This window comes from Andrographis paniculata, unplaced genomic scaffold (genome assembly GCF_009805555.1).
Source record: "Andrographis paniculata isolate CXL003 unplaced genomic scaffold, ASM980555v1 Contig58END, whole genome shotgun sequence".
NCBI classification, from domain to species: domain Eukaryota; kingdom Viridiplantae; phylum Streptophyta; class Magnoliopsida; order Lamiales; family Acanthaceae; genus Andrographis; species Andrographis paniculata.
In genome coordinates this window covers 308,511-322,578 of record NW_026137593.1, presented here as the reverse complement: position 1 = coordinate 322,578, position 14,068 = coordinate 308,511, and the positions used below count along the sequence as shown (strand labels likewise).

The following is a 14,068-nucleotide window of genomic DNA, read 5'->3' as shown; positions in this document are numbered from 1 at the left end:
TATCTGTTCGGTTGAATGTTGTGGCGCTTGGAAATGTACTATCAATGTATGATGCCGCTGCATACGTTGATCCTGGATAAGTCGCCTGAAAACGAGAAGGTGACAAAGCTGAAGGCGTATTCGAATGTAGTGTGACTTTGGACAACGCCTGATCCAACATGTTTTGCATTAAATTTTATTGTTCACGCAACATGAGATTTTTTTGCTCACGCAATATGTTTTGCATAGCCAGAGTTTACTGATTGTTCAAGTGTTGAACATAAGACATCCAATCGGCAGGTGCTTGTGGGACTTCCCCTGCATTTGGCATTGCAGGTGGCGAAATGGATTCTCCCACCGGTGCTGAGGACGCTTGAGGTTGTGAGCCTGCCATATGGATCTTTCTGATGATTCGGCCAGACCTCAGTCGAATAAAATTCTCTGTTGATGTAGGATCAGCAATCTTGTCTTTCTCCCACTGTGGTCGCCAAATCATTGATGCAATTTCAACAATAAAAAGTAAAATCCGAAAATAGAAATTATCTTCGAATTTGATAAAATAAATGCCTGAGATTAAGAATCTCTAGACACTGTATGATACATAAATAAACTAGGAAACTAAATACTACAGACTAAGAAAGTAAATGGTGATCCCCAAAAGAAATTCCAGTGAATTTGATGTCGATTGAAGATTGAAGATTCCCTGCCAGTTGTTGACCCAAATCCTTAAATATTCCTGAAAGAAAATGCTTGGAACGGTCGCCTAAATAGTTACAGCAACTACTCTCAACCGCCTACTAGTTCCTCCACTGTTGACACGTGTTTTGACCGACCACTAACTGCTCGCGCCAATTACAGCACACAACGGGCTCGGCCGACCACCTGTGAATACCTTACCTCTTTAAACGGACGGCTGGTCCCGAACGACTACTCAACCGTCCACCCGAGCGACCACCATATTGGCCGTCTTATCCTTCTTCCCCCGACCTCATTTGGCCCGACCTCCGTATCGGCCGTCTTACTCCTCTTCCCCCGACCTCATTTGGTCCGACCTACCTATCAACTGACCGGCTCAACCGACCTTCCGACCTCATTTGGTCTGACCACAGGCCAACCGACCGGCTCAACTGACCGCCGACCTCATTTGGTCCGACCTACCTATAAACCGACCGGCTCAATCGAGCTTCCGACCTCATTTGGTCCGATCACGGGCCACCCGACTTGCTCAACCAACCGTCTCTGGTCGGCTTATCTCCTTAGAAGAACGGCTGGTCCAACCGACTACCCTAAAAACCCCTTAATCAATCTGGCGAGCCCAACAACAGGCCCATATCCCCTCCTATCTTGGACTTTTTACCCTAATTATAAAATTCGTACGTAATAATATTATTTATATTAAAAATATTTTTATTATATATATATAAAAAGGGGAGAAAGGGATTAGCGGCTCCTATGCCCAATTTTTATTTATTCTTATTATTCTTATTTATTGTTTATTTATCATTATAGTAATATTATCATTTATTATGATTTATTTATTATATATATAATTATTATTATTACGGTTATTATTATTATTAGTATTATTATATGAATATATATATAGAAACACAGGGGAAATAGAACAGAGCAGAGCAAAGGCATTGCTGCAGCGATTTTTTTTTTTTTTTGAAAATTTTTTGAATTTTCTTTTGGAAGATAAAAGCCGCGCCGCAGGTTTGATCTTTGAAGGATATCGTACTCTCGAAATCTACAAAGCATATCGCAGATTGATTAGATGTTGAAAATAAACTAAAATTCAATATTAAAATTAAATTAGCATTAAACTCAATATTTTCCAGTTAAAACGAAGATACTAGGCTTATTCCCCGGCAACAGCGCCAAAATTTGATCGAATATTTTTGGGAGATGAAAGATATCTTTAACATACAAAAAATGATATATGTATAAAATAAAAATAGTGTCATGAGTGTTCGTGTAGTAACTCCAAAAACTTCGTCAAAAATAAAAGATCTCTTTAACCGGTGAGTGTCCGGGTCGAACTCAGAGAATATGCGAATATCTTATATTTAATTAGAAAAAAGTGCAGTGAGTTAATGCAATCGAAGAAACTAAAATAATAAATTGCATAAATTAAATCTAACTAAAAAATGATAAAATATACGTATCTCGAAAATGATGAAGCGAGGCGTTTGTGCCTGACTTTTGCGTTTCTTAATGGCGAGATTTTCCATGGATGAAATGAGCGAGATGACGATGGCGTGACAGCGAAAATATATGTATAATTGCGGGGCGGCTCCGAGGAATGAGCGTGATAGCATTTGCTCGCTTAAGCCAATTCTCGACTCGGTCGGCACTTGACCGTAGGGGATTTACAACGAGGCTTCTGACCGGTCGTGCGGTCAAGCAAATATCTCACATATTCCGTGATCACAATTTAATGTAATATAGGGGAAATGATCGTCTCCACTGGGATTGTTTGATTCACTCTTTCGTGTTCTAATGCAGTAAATAATTGGGGAGAATTTTCTTTTATTATCTAATGAAAATAAAACAAGAAAGCAATTAAATTATGGGAGAACTAGCTATTAAGGGGATGTCTGGCTCAAGGGATGATGCAGTTATGGCACTTGTGTTTTATCATTTATTCAATAAAGTTAGTTCTTTAAGTATCAGTACATTGGTTATACTTATCAACAAACTCTGACAACCAATTTTTCCGTACAATGTAGGTAATTAAGGTACGACCGTTAACTATCCCTAATTAAGCAAATAAATCTAGGTGCGCCCATAGGAAATATTTCCTAATCGCATTCCAATATAGAAAAACCCAATTCAAAATAATTACTACCTAAGAGGAGCAATTAGATTTGATTATCTAACCCCCGGGAAAGAACTATTCAACCTGGTTGTCACCTATTCAAGTGCGAATATAATTACGGAAATCCTACCTGAATTGACTTTAGATTATCAGACTAGTTCAAATATCGGTACCAAAATATTCAATCAATCTAACAATCACAAACTTTATTCTCAGAATTAGACAAATATTGATAATTAAAAAGAACTTTTATAGAGAAAATTAAGAATCTCCACAACAAAAAAACCAAAACATTATCACATCTCAAACCAAAAAAGTATCTACTCCATAATCAAATAACAAAGAACAAAAGAGAAAGATAAAGTCATAGTGGGAGGGGAAATCTTCTCTGTCGATTTGCTCCTGCGCGATCTATAAGTTTGTCAGTTTTCTGCTTTGTGCGTATCTGCTCTGGCCGTTCTCCCCCTTTTGAAACATGTGATCCCTCCCCTTTTTATTTAGTTTTTGCCCTAATTATTTTGTAGCTGGGCTTTTGGGCCTTTAATTGAATTTCCATGTCAGGAGGGTATAGTTAGTCATTGCCATGACTAACTAGGTGGTGCAAATCTGAATTTTTCTTTCCTTTTTCTGCCAATCATGCCAAATTTGATATTTGTCCTCTGTACACCGCAAATAAACAATACGCATATAAATTAGGTAGAATCCAATCAATATCACTCAAATATCGCATATGATATGAAAATTTAATGCATGCGATTTATAACTATCAAATCTCCCCACAACTAGATCATGCTTATCCTCAAGCATAGATTCGAAATAAGCCAAAGAAATCGTAGGCGACTCAATACGACACGAGAATCCAACACAACCAATTCAATCCGAAATCCAACACATCAAGCGAAGTCAACCTTAGAAGATAAAGTGTATTCGCACATGTTCTCTGAAGAAATAAGTGTATAATTGGCTCAACACTCAGGTAGTGCAACAAAAGATTATCCTATAGGCTTGAGTGAAAATCAAATCTCCCTTACTTAAATATTCGAATCTAACATAAAGAATCAAAGAGACTTTTAATAAGGGGTGTAGCGGGGCTTATGGTCAGGGGTAGGAAAACAAAAATAAACAACGGCTAAGAATGTCATAAAAAAATACAATAAGAACACGATGCTAGCATATGAAAAACAAATCGGTATAAACAATGAAATCTTTACTCTATTCACTACCCAAACTTTAATAATGAAATTAAATGAAAATACTTCATCAAGATGATTATTTTATTATATTTTTTTTGTTTCTTTTTTTTCTTTTTTTTTTGTTTTTTTTTTGTTTTGATTTTTTTGATTTTTTTCTTTTTTTTTTTTTGGCTTTTGTCTTTATATATATATATATATACTTTCACTAACCATAATTATTCCTTCATGCTATGACTTATTCGTACCCAAATTTTGTTTCTAACTAGTGCCGAAGAAATAAAGTGCATCACAACATGGACTTAAAGTAATTCTTTCTAACATAGGGTTCAAATCGGAGAAGGCTTAATCAAAAGAAGGGTATGAGGCTAAAAGACAGGTTATTATAAAAGGAAAAATAGGCTAAGAAGGCTCAAATGGGCTAACTAGGGGAATATATTGTGTTGGGTAATAAATAAAGGGTTAATAGGGTTACCTAATGCCCTTATCATTTTCAAAACGCAAGACTCCGATAGTTGTAAGTTCAACATGCATAATCACTCAAGTTCTAGGTCATCTAATTGAGCACTACATATCACACATGAAAGAAATTTTCAAAAGCTTGAATATATACAATTTATTTTCTAATGTAACTTTTGGAACATAGGCTCAAATTTTCACAAGGTTCAAACGTCAACTTGACTCAACATATCACCAATCAAATGTCATTAGGCATGCCAAACTAACCTATCACACAAATCAACTTTGACTCACTTCAGACAAATCTCAAAAACATGCGAAAAGACAGCAAATCAGGCATAAAATGTAGCAAAAAAAATAAAAATTTTGCCCAAAAATTTGCATAACTCTCCCCACACCTAAAGTATGCATTGTCCTCAATGTAAAGAAAGCAATAGAAGAAGAGAGGGACTTCCCTAAAGTCCGTAGGGGGTGGAGTAGTTGCGAACTGTTGCTTTGCTTGCTAATGCCTTTAGAGTTGCACATACGCCATTTTTAGGGAGGCTTGGGGGGTGTTTGGCAAATAGTTTTTTGAAGAGCTTTTAGCTTATTGAAAAGCTTTTAGCTGTTTGACAAGTCAAAAAGCTAATTTAGGTGTTTGGTAAATTAGCTTTTTAGAATAGCTTTTTGAACCCAAAAAGCTAATTTCTGAAAAGCTAACTTACCCAGCGTTTTGAAATAGCTTTTTCTGTAAAAAAAAATTTTATTCCTTATATGCCCTTAAAAATTTATTATGCATTTTACACAAATAAATATATTTTGATTATTTATTAATTATATTAGAATATTTTATTATATTATAGTTGTACTTTTATAAATTTAAAATTATTAATTTATATATAAAAATTATTTTAATTGTAAAATATATAAATTTATTAAAATCAACATAAAATAGAAAATATAAATATTAATAATTTTTTTTTATATTAAAATTATATTATATAAATTTTATACTAAAAATAAATTAAACAAATTAAATTTATTAAAAATTATAGATATAATGAACTAATCGATAACTAACATAATAAATATATACACGAAAATTTATTATTTTATATTTTACATCATTTTTAATAGAAAAAACTATTTATATATTTTAATAAAAATATATTATTTTTTAAATCTAACTGTAATAAAAATAAATACTTTTATAACACTTTTATAATTTTCAATAACTAATAACAAAAAATTTTAAACATTCTAAACTCAAAAGAACATAATTAGGACATAATTGAATATATTATAAACAAAAATAAAATAGAAATGTCCTCATTTGTCATTTTACGTATAAACAACTAATATCAAACAGTTGTTTTACCAAACATTTTAATACAAACAGCTAATCGAATCAGCTAGTCAAACCAGCTAATTGAATCAGCTAACAGCTATCAGCTAATAGTTAACAGCTATCAGCTAATTGCCTAACACGTCCTTGAAGTTTCTCATGAGTTCTCTGCAAAAATTAAGTAGGCAAGCGCAACAAAGTATTCAAAAAGAACGCTTGATAATAAAAGATCATAGCAAAGAACCAAAGCAAGATTTAACAAATAGGGAGCCCAAATTTCAGCCACACTATAGTTATATTCGAGTCAATGCAATACCTAACCATCCAAAATCGAAACATAGAACTCCAAGGATCACAAAGACATGCAAATACAACATTTGAGTCAACCAAACGAGTTCAATGTGCAATTCAAACTATCAATTGAGACTAACATGCCACAGCACTATCACTGCTAATAAAAATCGAATTCAAAGCTCACACAAAATTCCTAGATACTTGTCGCAGAAGTTCTCAATTGGCAAATTCAGAACATAAATCGCTCTATCTCAACATATTGTCCCAAAAATTGAAACTTGAAAGTATAAAAATAGAGGGATCGAGAGATACTACCGATACCAATACCGGAGATGGGATAACGATACCGGCGGATAGAAGAGCAATGGTGCAGCAAGGGTGACATCGAACTGCTGGGGCGGTGGAAGAGCGCAGAAGGTGGCGGCGCTGTCATGGAATCTGTGGCGGCATGGAGTCGCAGGGGACGCTGGGCGGAGGTTCCTGGTGGCTGTCTCGGCCGGTTCATTGCACCCGTAGTCGAATGCCAGGACAAGAAGATGAGGGAGATGCGGTGGAAGGTAGGGTGGAGGGCGATCATCGTCTGGACAAAACGGAAGGTGTTCCGGCACGGCGGAGATCTATGCAGAGGGAACAGGCGGATGATTGGAGAAGGGGAAGAGGAAAAAGAAGGAAAAAGAAGAAGAAGAAGAAGAAGAAGAAAGAAAGAGGAGGAGGGTCGCGGCGATCTAGTAGGAAGAGGAGGGAGGGAATCGAGATGACGGGGTAGAAGAGAGAGAAAGAAAGGGAGAGAGATTAGGATTTTTTTATTTATTTATTTTGGGGATTTATAGTTAAAATTAGATAGGGAAGGGAAGAGGGATGCAGTGTGATAGAGGAGTATTAGTCATGGCCATGACTAGATACTATCTATCATTCTGGAAATTGGAGGGGTATAGAAATATTGAGTAAAACAAATTAGAATGTGAGGTGCCAATTGGTCATGACAATGACTAAAAGTCACCTTTTGGTCTGAAATTTTTTTTTTTAAGGAAAAGTCGATCGCGCGTTCGCCAGAAATCAGCAATTATTTTTCAAAAGACCTACACGAAACCAAACAAAACCATCAAAAGTGTTATTAGCAATTAAACAATAAAATTAAATAAAATTAAATAAAGCAATTAAATGATTTGGGTTGTCTCCCAAAAAGCGTTTTTCTTTATAGTCGTTGAGCTAGACTTCGTCTTGCATCAATTCTGAACATTAAAATCGGCAACGGGTGCCAACTTTATAGGATCAAGTGAGGGTCCCTCGTGGTATGATTTGAAGAGATGTCTATTGGCCACACACTTTTTTCGGCTTAAAATTTTGATTCTCCTTATGACACTTTTTTGTTGCCAGCAATGGTGATCCCTTGGGAATCCATCTCAACTTTTTGACAATCTTTTTTTTTCTCTTACTCTCTCCAGTTCGTCTTTTCTCTAATTGTTTCGTCAACACAGTTCTTCGTTTATTCTCATTACCAACTTCATAAGTTTCCTGCACCACAAAATTAATAACATTAATTGCATATAACGATTTAGATTTAACATGATATTTGATGGGATTAAAAATATTGAAATGAAATTCTTCTCCATCAAACTCCAAGCTGAGTGTGCCCTTTTTAACATCTATCTTTGCTCCTGTAGTGCACATAAAAGGTCTTCCTAACAAAAGAGGCGGTGGATTAAAGCAATGTGCATCATACATATTCAGAATATAAAAATCAATAGGAAAAATAAAGTCATTCACTTGAACTAGTACATCTTCTATCATAGCATCAGGATAAGCATTGGTTCGATCAGCAAGTTGAATAATAATTCATGTTTCTTATAGAGGCCCTAGATTTAAAGAGTCATATATTGATCGTGACATGACATTAATAGCAGCTCCTAGATCTAGCATAGCCTTAGTTATCTCAGTTTTTCCAATCTTACAAGGGATAGAAAACATACATGGATCACCTGTTTTAGGTTGTACCTTTCTTTTGAGAACAACAGAAACGTTCTCACCCGCTATAATGTACTCATCCCCTCACAATTTTCTCTTATTGGTGCACAGTTCTTTCAAAATTTTTGCATACTTGGGGATTTGGTTGATAGCTTACAAGAGCGGGATATTAAGTTCCACCTTCTTGAATATCTTCATCATCTACTTTCGTTTGTTTGCCTTTTGTGGTTTCTTCAACCTGTCAGGAAAAGGAGCAGATTTAGCTTCAGTAGGAGGAACAGAGTTGGGAGGTACCTTTTCGTGAAGTTCAGCTTCTTTTTCAATCTCCATCTCAATATAATCCTCATTTTGTTTCTTCGATATAGGAGGTGGACCTTCCAATTCCTTTCCGCTATGAAGGGTTATAGCACTTGTATTCTTTGGATTAGGCCGGGAAGAAAATTCAATCATCATGCCACTGCCGATAGTGATGGCGCTGACATTTGCTGGATTTGGCTCAGGCTGAGCGGGCCACTTTCCTTTTTCACGTAGTTGTCTTACCTCCTCTGACACTTGATTGATCTGACCTTGTAATTTGTCAACTGTCGATCTCATCTCTTGTTGGAACGTTTTCGTCTCTTGTTGGAACTGCAGGGTAGTGGTAGCCATAGACTTCACCAAGTCTTCCAAAGATGGACTGGAGTTGCTTGTGGATGCTTAGGGCAGTTGTTTCCCATAGAAGCGAGGTTGTTGTATTTTCTGCGTAACTCCGAATGGGTGAAGAGCATTACTCTGCTGTACGTTTCCATAGCGCAAGTTCGGATAATCTCTCCAGTTTGGATTGTAAGTGTTGGAGTACGGGTTGTACACTGGAGGCCCATTCGCACCATAGTTTGCAGCGTTTACATCCATTGCATAGCCTTCTTGGAGGGTCGGGCATGCATCCATAGGGTGCCCTTCATTCGTGCATATATTACATGCCTTGACTTGGACATTCGGGTTAGATTTTTTCACGACCATCTTGCGAACAAAGCTCGTCAACTCGGAAAGTTGTTGCTGCATTGATTGGATAGAATGGCCGTTACTATTTTTGCTTGTGTGTCCAACATCCCTCGAGCCAAATTGTTGCGTGTTTTCAGCCATCCTCGCAATAAGATCCCAAGCTTGTGCTTGCGTTTTATTCACCAGAGCTCCACCACTTGCAGCATTGATGATGTTCTTGTCCATCAATGACAAACCATCATAAAAATCTTGAATCAATAATTGTGGAGGAATTTGATGTTGTGGACATTTAATAATAACCTTATTAAATCGCTCCCAAAATTCATGGAACGTTTCACCTGATTGTTGCTTGATGCCACATATTTCCTTCCTCTGAATCATAGTTCTGGAAGCTGGAAAGTACTTCTCCAAACATTTCTTTTTTATGTCGTTCCACGTGTCGATGCTTCCAAGTGGGAGATAGTAGAGCCAATCCTTTGCAGCATCTTTGAGTGAGAATGGGAAGGCTCTGAGTTTGATTTGTTCTTCAGTAACACTTAGTGGTTTCATGCTGGAGCACACCAAGTTGAACTCTTGCAAGTGTTTGTGAGGTTCTTCGCCTGCAAGTCCATGAAAAGAAGACAGTAAATGAATTAAGCCAGATTTCAGTTCAAAAGCAATAGTGTTATTCAGAGTTGGAAAGTTAATGCGTAAAGGTTGTTGTGTCAAGTTGGGAGCAGCCAACTCCCTTAAAGTGCGGTATCCTCAGCCATGACAGTCTCTTGATCACTTTCAGAGTCGCTAGAACTAGAGATTCTGAGGTGGTTTAAAGATTCTGCCAGCTTTGCAACTTGAGCAGCTTTTCGTTGTTTGGCTTCCTTTTGCAGCTTTCGCTCAACCTTCCCGATCTCAAGATTAAGTATCAGTTCACCTTTACGAGAAGAATGGGGCATAAATAGGAGGATAAATGAAAATAACACAAAAGAGTAAAACAAAGCGCCAATCCCCGGCAACGGCGCCAAAAATTGACCTGTCGCGCGGTTAATCAAATATTTCACCTATTCCATTATCACAATTTAATGTAATACAGGGGAAGGAATTGTCTCCACTGGGATTTTTTGATTCACTCTTTCGTGTTCTAATGCAGTAAATAATTTGGGGGAATTTTCTTTTATCATCTAATGAAAATAAAACAAAAAAGCAATTAAATTATAGGAGAACTAACTATTAAGGGGATGCCTAGCTCAAGGGATGATGCAGTTATGACACTTGTGTTTTATCATTGATTCAATAAAGTTAGTTCTTATTAAAGTATCAATAAATTGGTTATAGTTATCAACAAGCTCTGACAACCAATTTTTCCTTACAGTGTAGGTAATTAAGGTACGACCGTTAACTACCCTTAATTAAGCAAATAAACCTAGGTGTGCCCATAAGAAATATTGCCTAATCGCATTCTAAGAGGAGAAATTAGATTTGATTGTCTAACCCCCGAGAAGGAACTATTCAACCTGGTTGTCACCTATTCCAATGTGAATACAATTACGGATATCCTACCTGAATTGACTTTAGATTATCAGACTAATTCAAATATTGGTACTAAAATATTCAATCAATCTAACAATCAAAAACGTTATTCTCAGAATTAGACAATATTGATAATTAAAAAGAACTTTTATAAAGAAAATTAAGAATCTCCAAAACAATTATCACCCCTCAAATCAGAAAAGTATCTACTTCATAATCAAATAACAAAGAACAAAATAGAAAGATAAAGTCATAGTGGGAGGGGAAATCTTCTCTATTGATTTTCTCCTGCGCGATCTATGAGTCTGTCAGTTTTCTGCTCTTGTGCGTATCTGCTCTGGCCATTCGGAATTTCTTGCCATCCGAGTAATTATGGCAGTCAAATGCCATATCCCACTTCATCGTCCAATCCAAAAATTCCTCTGCCCCCCTTAATCCTCCAAAGGTGGGAAGGGTAATCCTAATGGTAGAAAGATCGTCATCCACCTCACCACGTCGATGATAAGTTTGGTCTCATTCATAGAATGAGTGCTCTGAGTTACGACTATTGTGTGCGTCTGACCTCATTGAAGGACTCAAATCACGATGACGAGAAGCCTCAGCTGCATTATATCTACCTCGAATATCAGCTACTCCAGAAGGAACCTCAGTCTGTGCCGTCTCCAAAGATGTCAACCTGTGATTGAGGTCCTTATTTTCTTATTCACGGCGTACTCTATATGATCCCAAGTTGCCCTTTGTTGCATGGATAAAGTTTTTTCCATTTTGGCCTCCAATTGTGCAAACTCGATTCCAACAGATCCTTCAATTGTTCGAAGGTGGCCATCCTACAAACAAAGACAAACTATATATATGTATATCGAAAGGTAAGTGCTCTCACTCTCTCTCACAACTCTCAGAAAGGAAATATCAGAAGCAACCACAATCAAAACAGAAGAAGCGTTTTGCAAATACCTCAAATAGTACGTCGGAATTCCTTCAAGTGCAATACTCAAGGAGAATTAATGTTGAACAAAAACAAGACGCATCAACTAGGAAACAAACTAGAGGATTCGACGCCAAACTATAATCGCAGAATGTAAACAAAGTTTGACACAAGTTCTTATTCCACAACTAAGCAACAAGCTAGAATCAAAATCTCTAGCACATCATTTGATCATGACAAACTCTCCTAACTCAAAAGAACCCCCACAAAAGGAGATCAAAACTGGTCTAGTGACTCTCAGGTATGATTATCCAAATGATCGACAATGCACTATAACAAGAAGAGAAAGTGTGCTGCTCAATTTTTTTTTTTTAAAATGCTCTCTAGGCTTTTACTAAATGTTTAGAGTGCTCCTTTTTTGAATTTATATTACCATCTTGGCTCTTTTATTGCACTTTTGCCACACTCCTCAAAAACAGGACGCAGTGCACTATAACCAAATTCAAACGCTATTTCAGAGAGTTATTCAAAACCAAATCTCACGATTCCAAAAATTAAAATCAACTTCAAGGAATTATCTAACAGGAAAGAAAAGAATCACTCAATAATTCCCAGCCAATTAAGAGAAGTAAATCGAACAATTCGACAGCTCAAAACATAAAACAGAATGTTGGACCCAAGATTTTCAGACTGACCAAAAACTGTCTTCCAGGTGTTTTTTGAAGATTTTCAGATCAAAATAGAGGACTCGATACTGATTCTGAAAACTGTATAGAGGACTCGATGCCGATTCCGAAACCTCCTCACAATAGTAAATCGGAGTTCGTATGCAAAAGTTACAGCCAAAATACGATTTACCGACAAAACTCACAAAAACACACTTCTAAGCCCTCAACTCACTCAATTCCATGATCATTTGATGTGTTTAGGCTCAAAACCAACCATATTACTCAATCAAGGTCTAAGAACACTTAGAAAAATACAAACAAAGCTTGTTAGTGCCGGCCAAAAATCACTACTACTTGTGTTTCTTGAGAGACAAATTCAACAACACAACTCATGATTGGCAACTAACAATGGATTGGAACTAGTTATCATTTCCACTAGAGAGGAAATTTTTGCAACAACGAAATGGCTATTTCCAGAAACTATGAACTATCTCCAAATAACATGAACTAAACCCATGTTCTAACACAAATTTGATCAAACAGGACATAGAGAGATATTATCGAACATGTTGTGAACAAGATAGCTACGAAATCTTATGATCAAATCAACAACCACTCTAATACCAATTTTATGATATGGATTAGGATCATCTCCATGAATCAAACTCGAAAAGACAAGTATCTAATATGTATTCGGGAACTTAGAAATGATGGATCGAAAATCAAAATAGAAATAGGATAAGTCGAATTCCAAAAAACAATCACTCCTCTCGAGCAAGCACTTTCGAGAATCCATGGACTGTCCGAGGCTGCCGATGCATCTTCCATCTCTCACACAATTGCATCCGAAGCTCAACAGTCGAATTGCCCTCTCGGCGGATGGAATCACTCAAACTCTAAGGAATCTCTCCAAAAGCTAGGTTAACCCTCTCTCAAATGTTCTTATCTAAGTTGTGTGTCCATCAAGAAAATAAATAAAGCTATATATACTAAATGACAAATTAATCTAAGCTACACATCTTAAGTGGCAAGCTAATCTAAACCACACATTTTGATTAAGATCAAAGGATCACAACCTCTAAGCAAACAAGTAGCTTCGACCGGGTTCGGGTTGCAATCGGTCCGTCTAAGTTCGGGTTCGGGTGATCCGGAGCCATGTCAGACCTGATTTAGAAGACCTTATTGATGAGGTACTAGAGTTAATTTCCAATCATTGGGATAAAGATTATGATTCAGAAGAGGGAGGTCCCCCGCACATATCAATGTCCGATAATGAATGAACCATATTTTGGGTTCGAACCCTTTATGTTTATGTTCTGAATAAAATTTCTTGTTTTATGCATTCTTCTTATCTGAAAAGGCAGGAAAATGCCTCTTCAGATATCTAGCATTGATACAATCATGTAATCTTTTACCTTATTGATTTATTATAATAAAGGCACCATTTTCCGATTTTCTTATGAATAATAAATGGCCCTTCCCAGTTCGGAGACCATTTTCCTAATTGATCGATCTTCTTTTTGCGTAGGTAGGATGGTCTTCCAAACCAAATCTCCTTCTTGGAAAGTCCTATAAAGGACTTTCTTTCCGTAATATTTTGCCCTGATTCCATTCTGCCTTACAATCTGATCGATTGCACGGAGTCGGTTAACGTCCAGATTTTCCAATTTCTGCAACATAATTTGCTGATACTCCTCAGTGAACTCTCCAGTAGTAAAACTTGTATGTCCCGATGATACCTGAATTTCGGCTGGCAACACAGCATCTTGCCCAAAAGTAAACTGATATGGTGAAAACCCCGTCGCCGAACTTCTGTTATTTCTGTGTGCCCATAAGGCCTGAGGTAATAGCAAATGCCGTTTTCTTGGATTCCCCTCAACCATTTTCTTTATGATTCCAATAATGATCTTATTGGCTGCCTCTACATGTCCATTAGCTTGGGGATAATAAAGCGAA

General features: G+C 36.7%; 1 protein-coding gene and 1 non-coding gene across 2 annotated transcripts; one reads left to right on the top strand and one right to left on the bottom strand.

The window, feature by feature from the left end:
- Nucleotides 1-8,728: 8,728 nt before the first annotated feature.
- Nucleotides 8,729-9,945, bottom strand: LOC127257612 (uncharacterized). Its single transcript, XM_051284051.1, has 2 exons — nucleotides 9,783-9,945; nucleotides 8,729-9,612 (listed from the first exon to the last, which is right to left on the bottom strand). Exons 1-2 carry the CDS (start codon nucleotides 9,943-9,945, stop codon nucleotides 8,729-8,731), a joined length of 1,047 nt encoding a protein of 348 aa, XP_051140008.1.
- LOC127257769 (small nucleolar RNA R71) lies at nucleotides 9,285-9,391 on the top strand. Its single transcript, XR_007840113.1, has one exon. It is a non-coding gene; the product is annotated as a small nucleolar RNA R71 (small nucleolar RNA).
- Nucleotides 9,946-14,068: the final 4,123 nt, after the last annotated feature.

What these genes read in the sequence shown, in the direction of transcription:
- LOC127257612 (XM_051284051.1), bottom strand. Translation starts at nt 9,945, where the DNA reads ATGCCCCATTCTTCTCGTAAAGGTGAACTGATACTTAATCTTGAGATC. An exon ending in TAGTTCTAGCGACTCTGAAA is followed by an intron (nt 9,613 to 9,782) that starts GTGATCAAGAGA and finishes ATGGACTTGCAG; the next exon opens with GCGAAGAACCTCACAAACAC.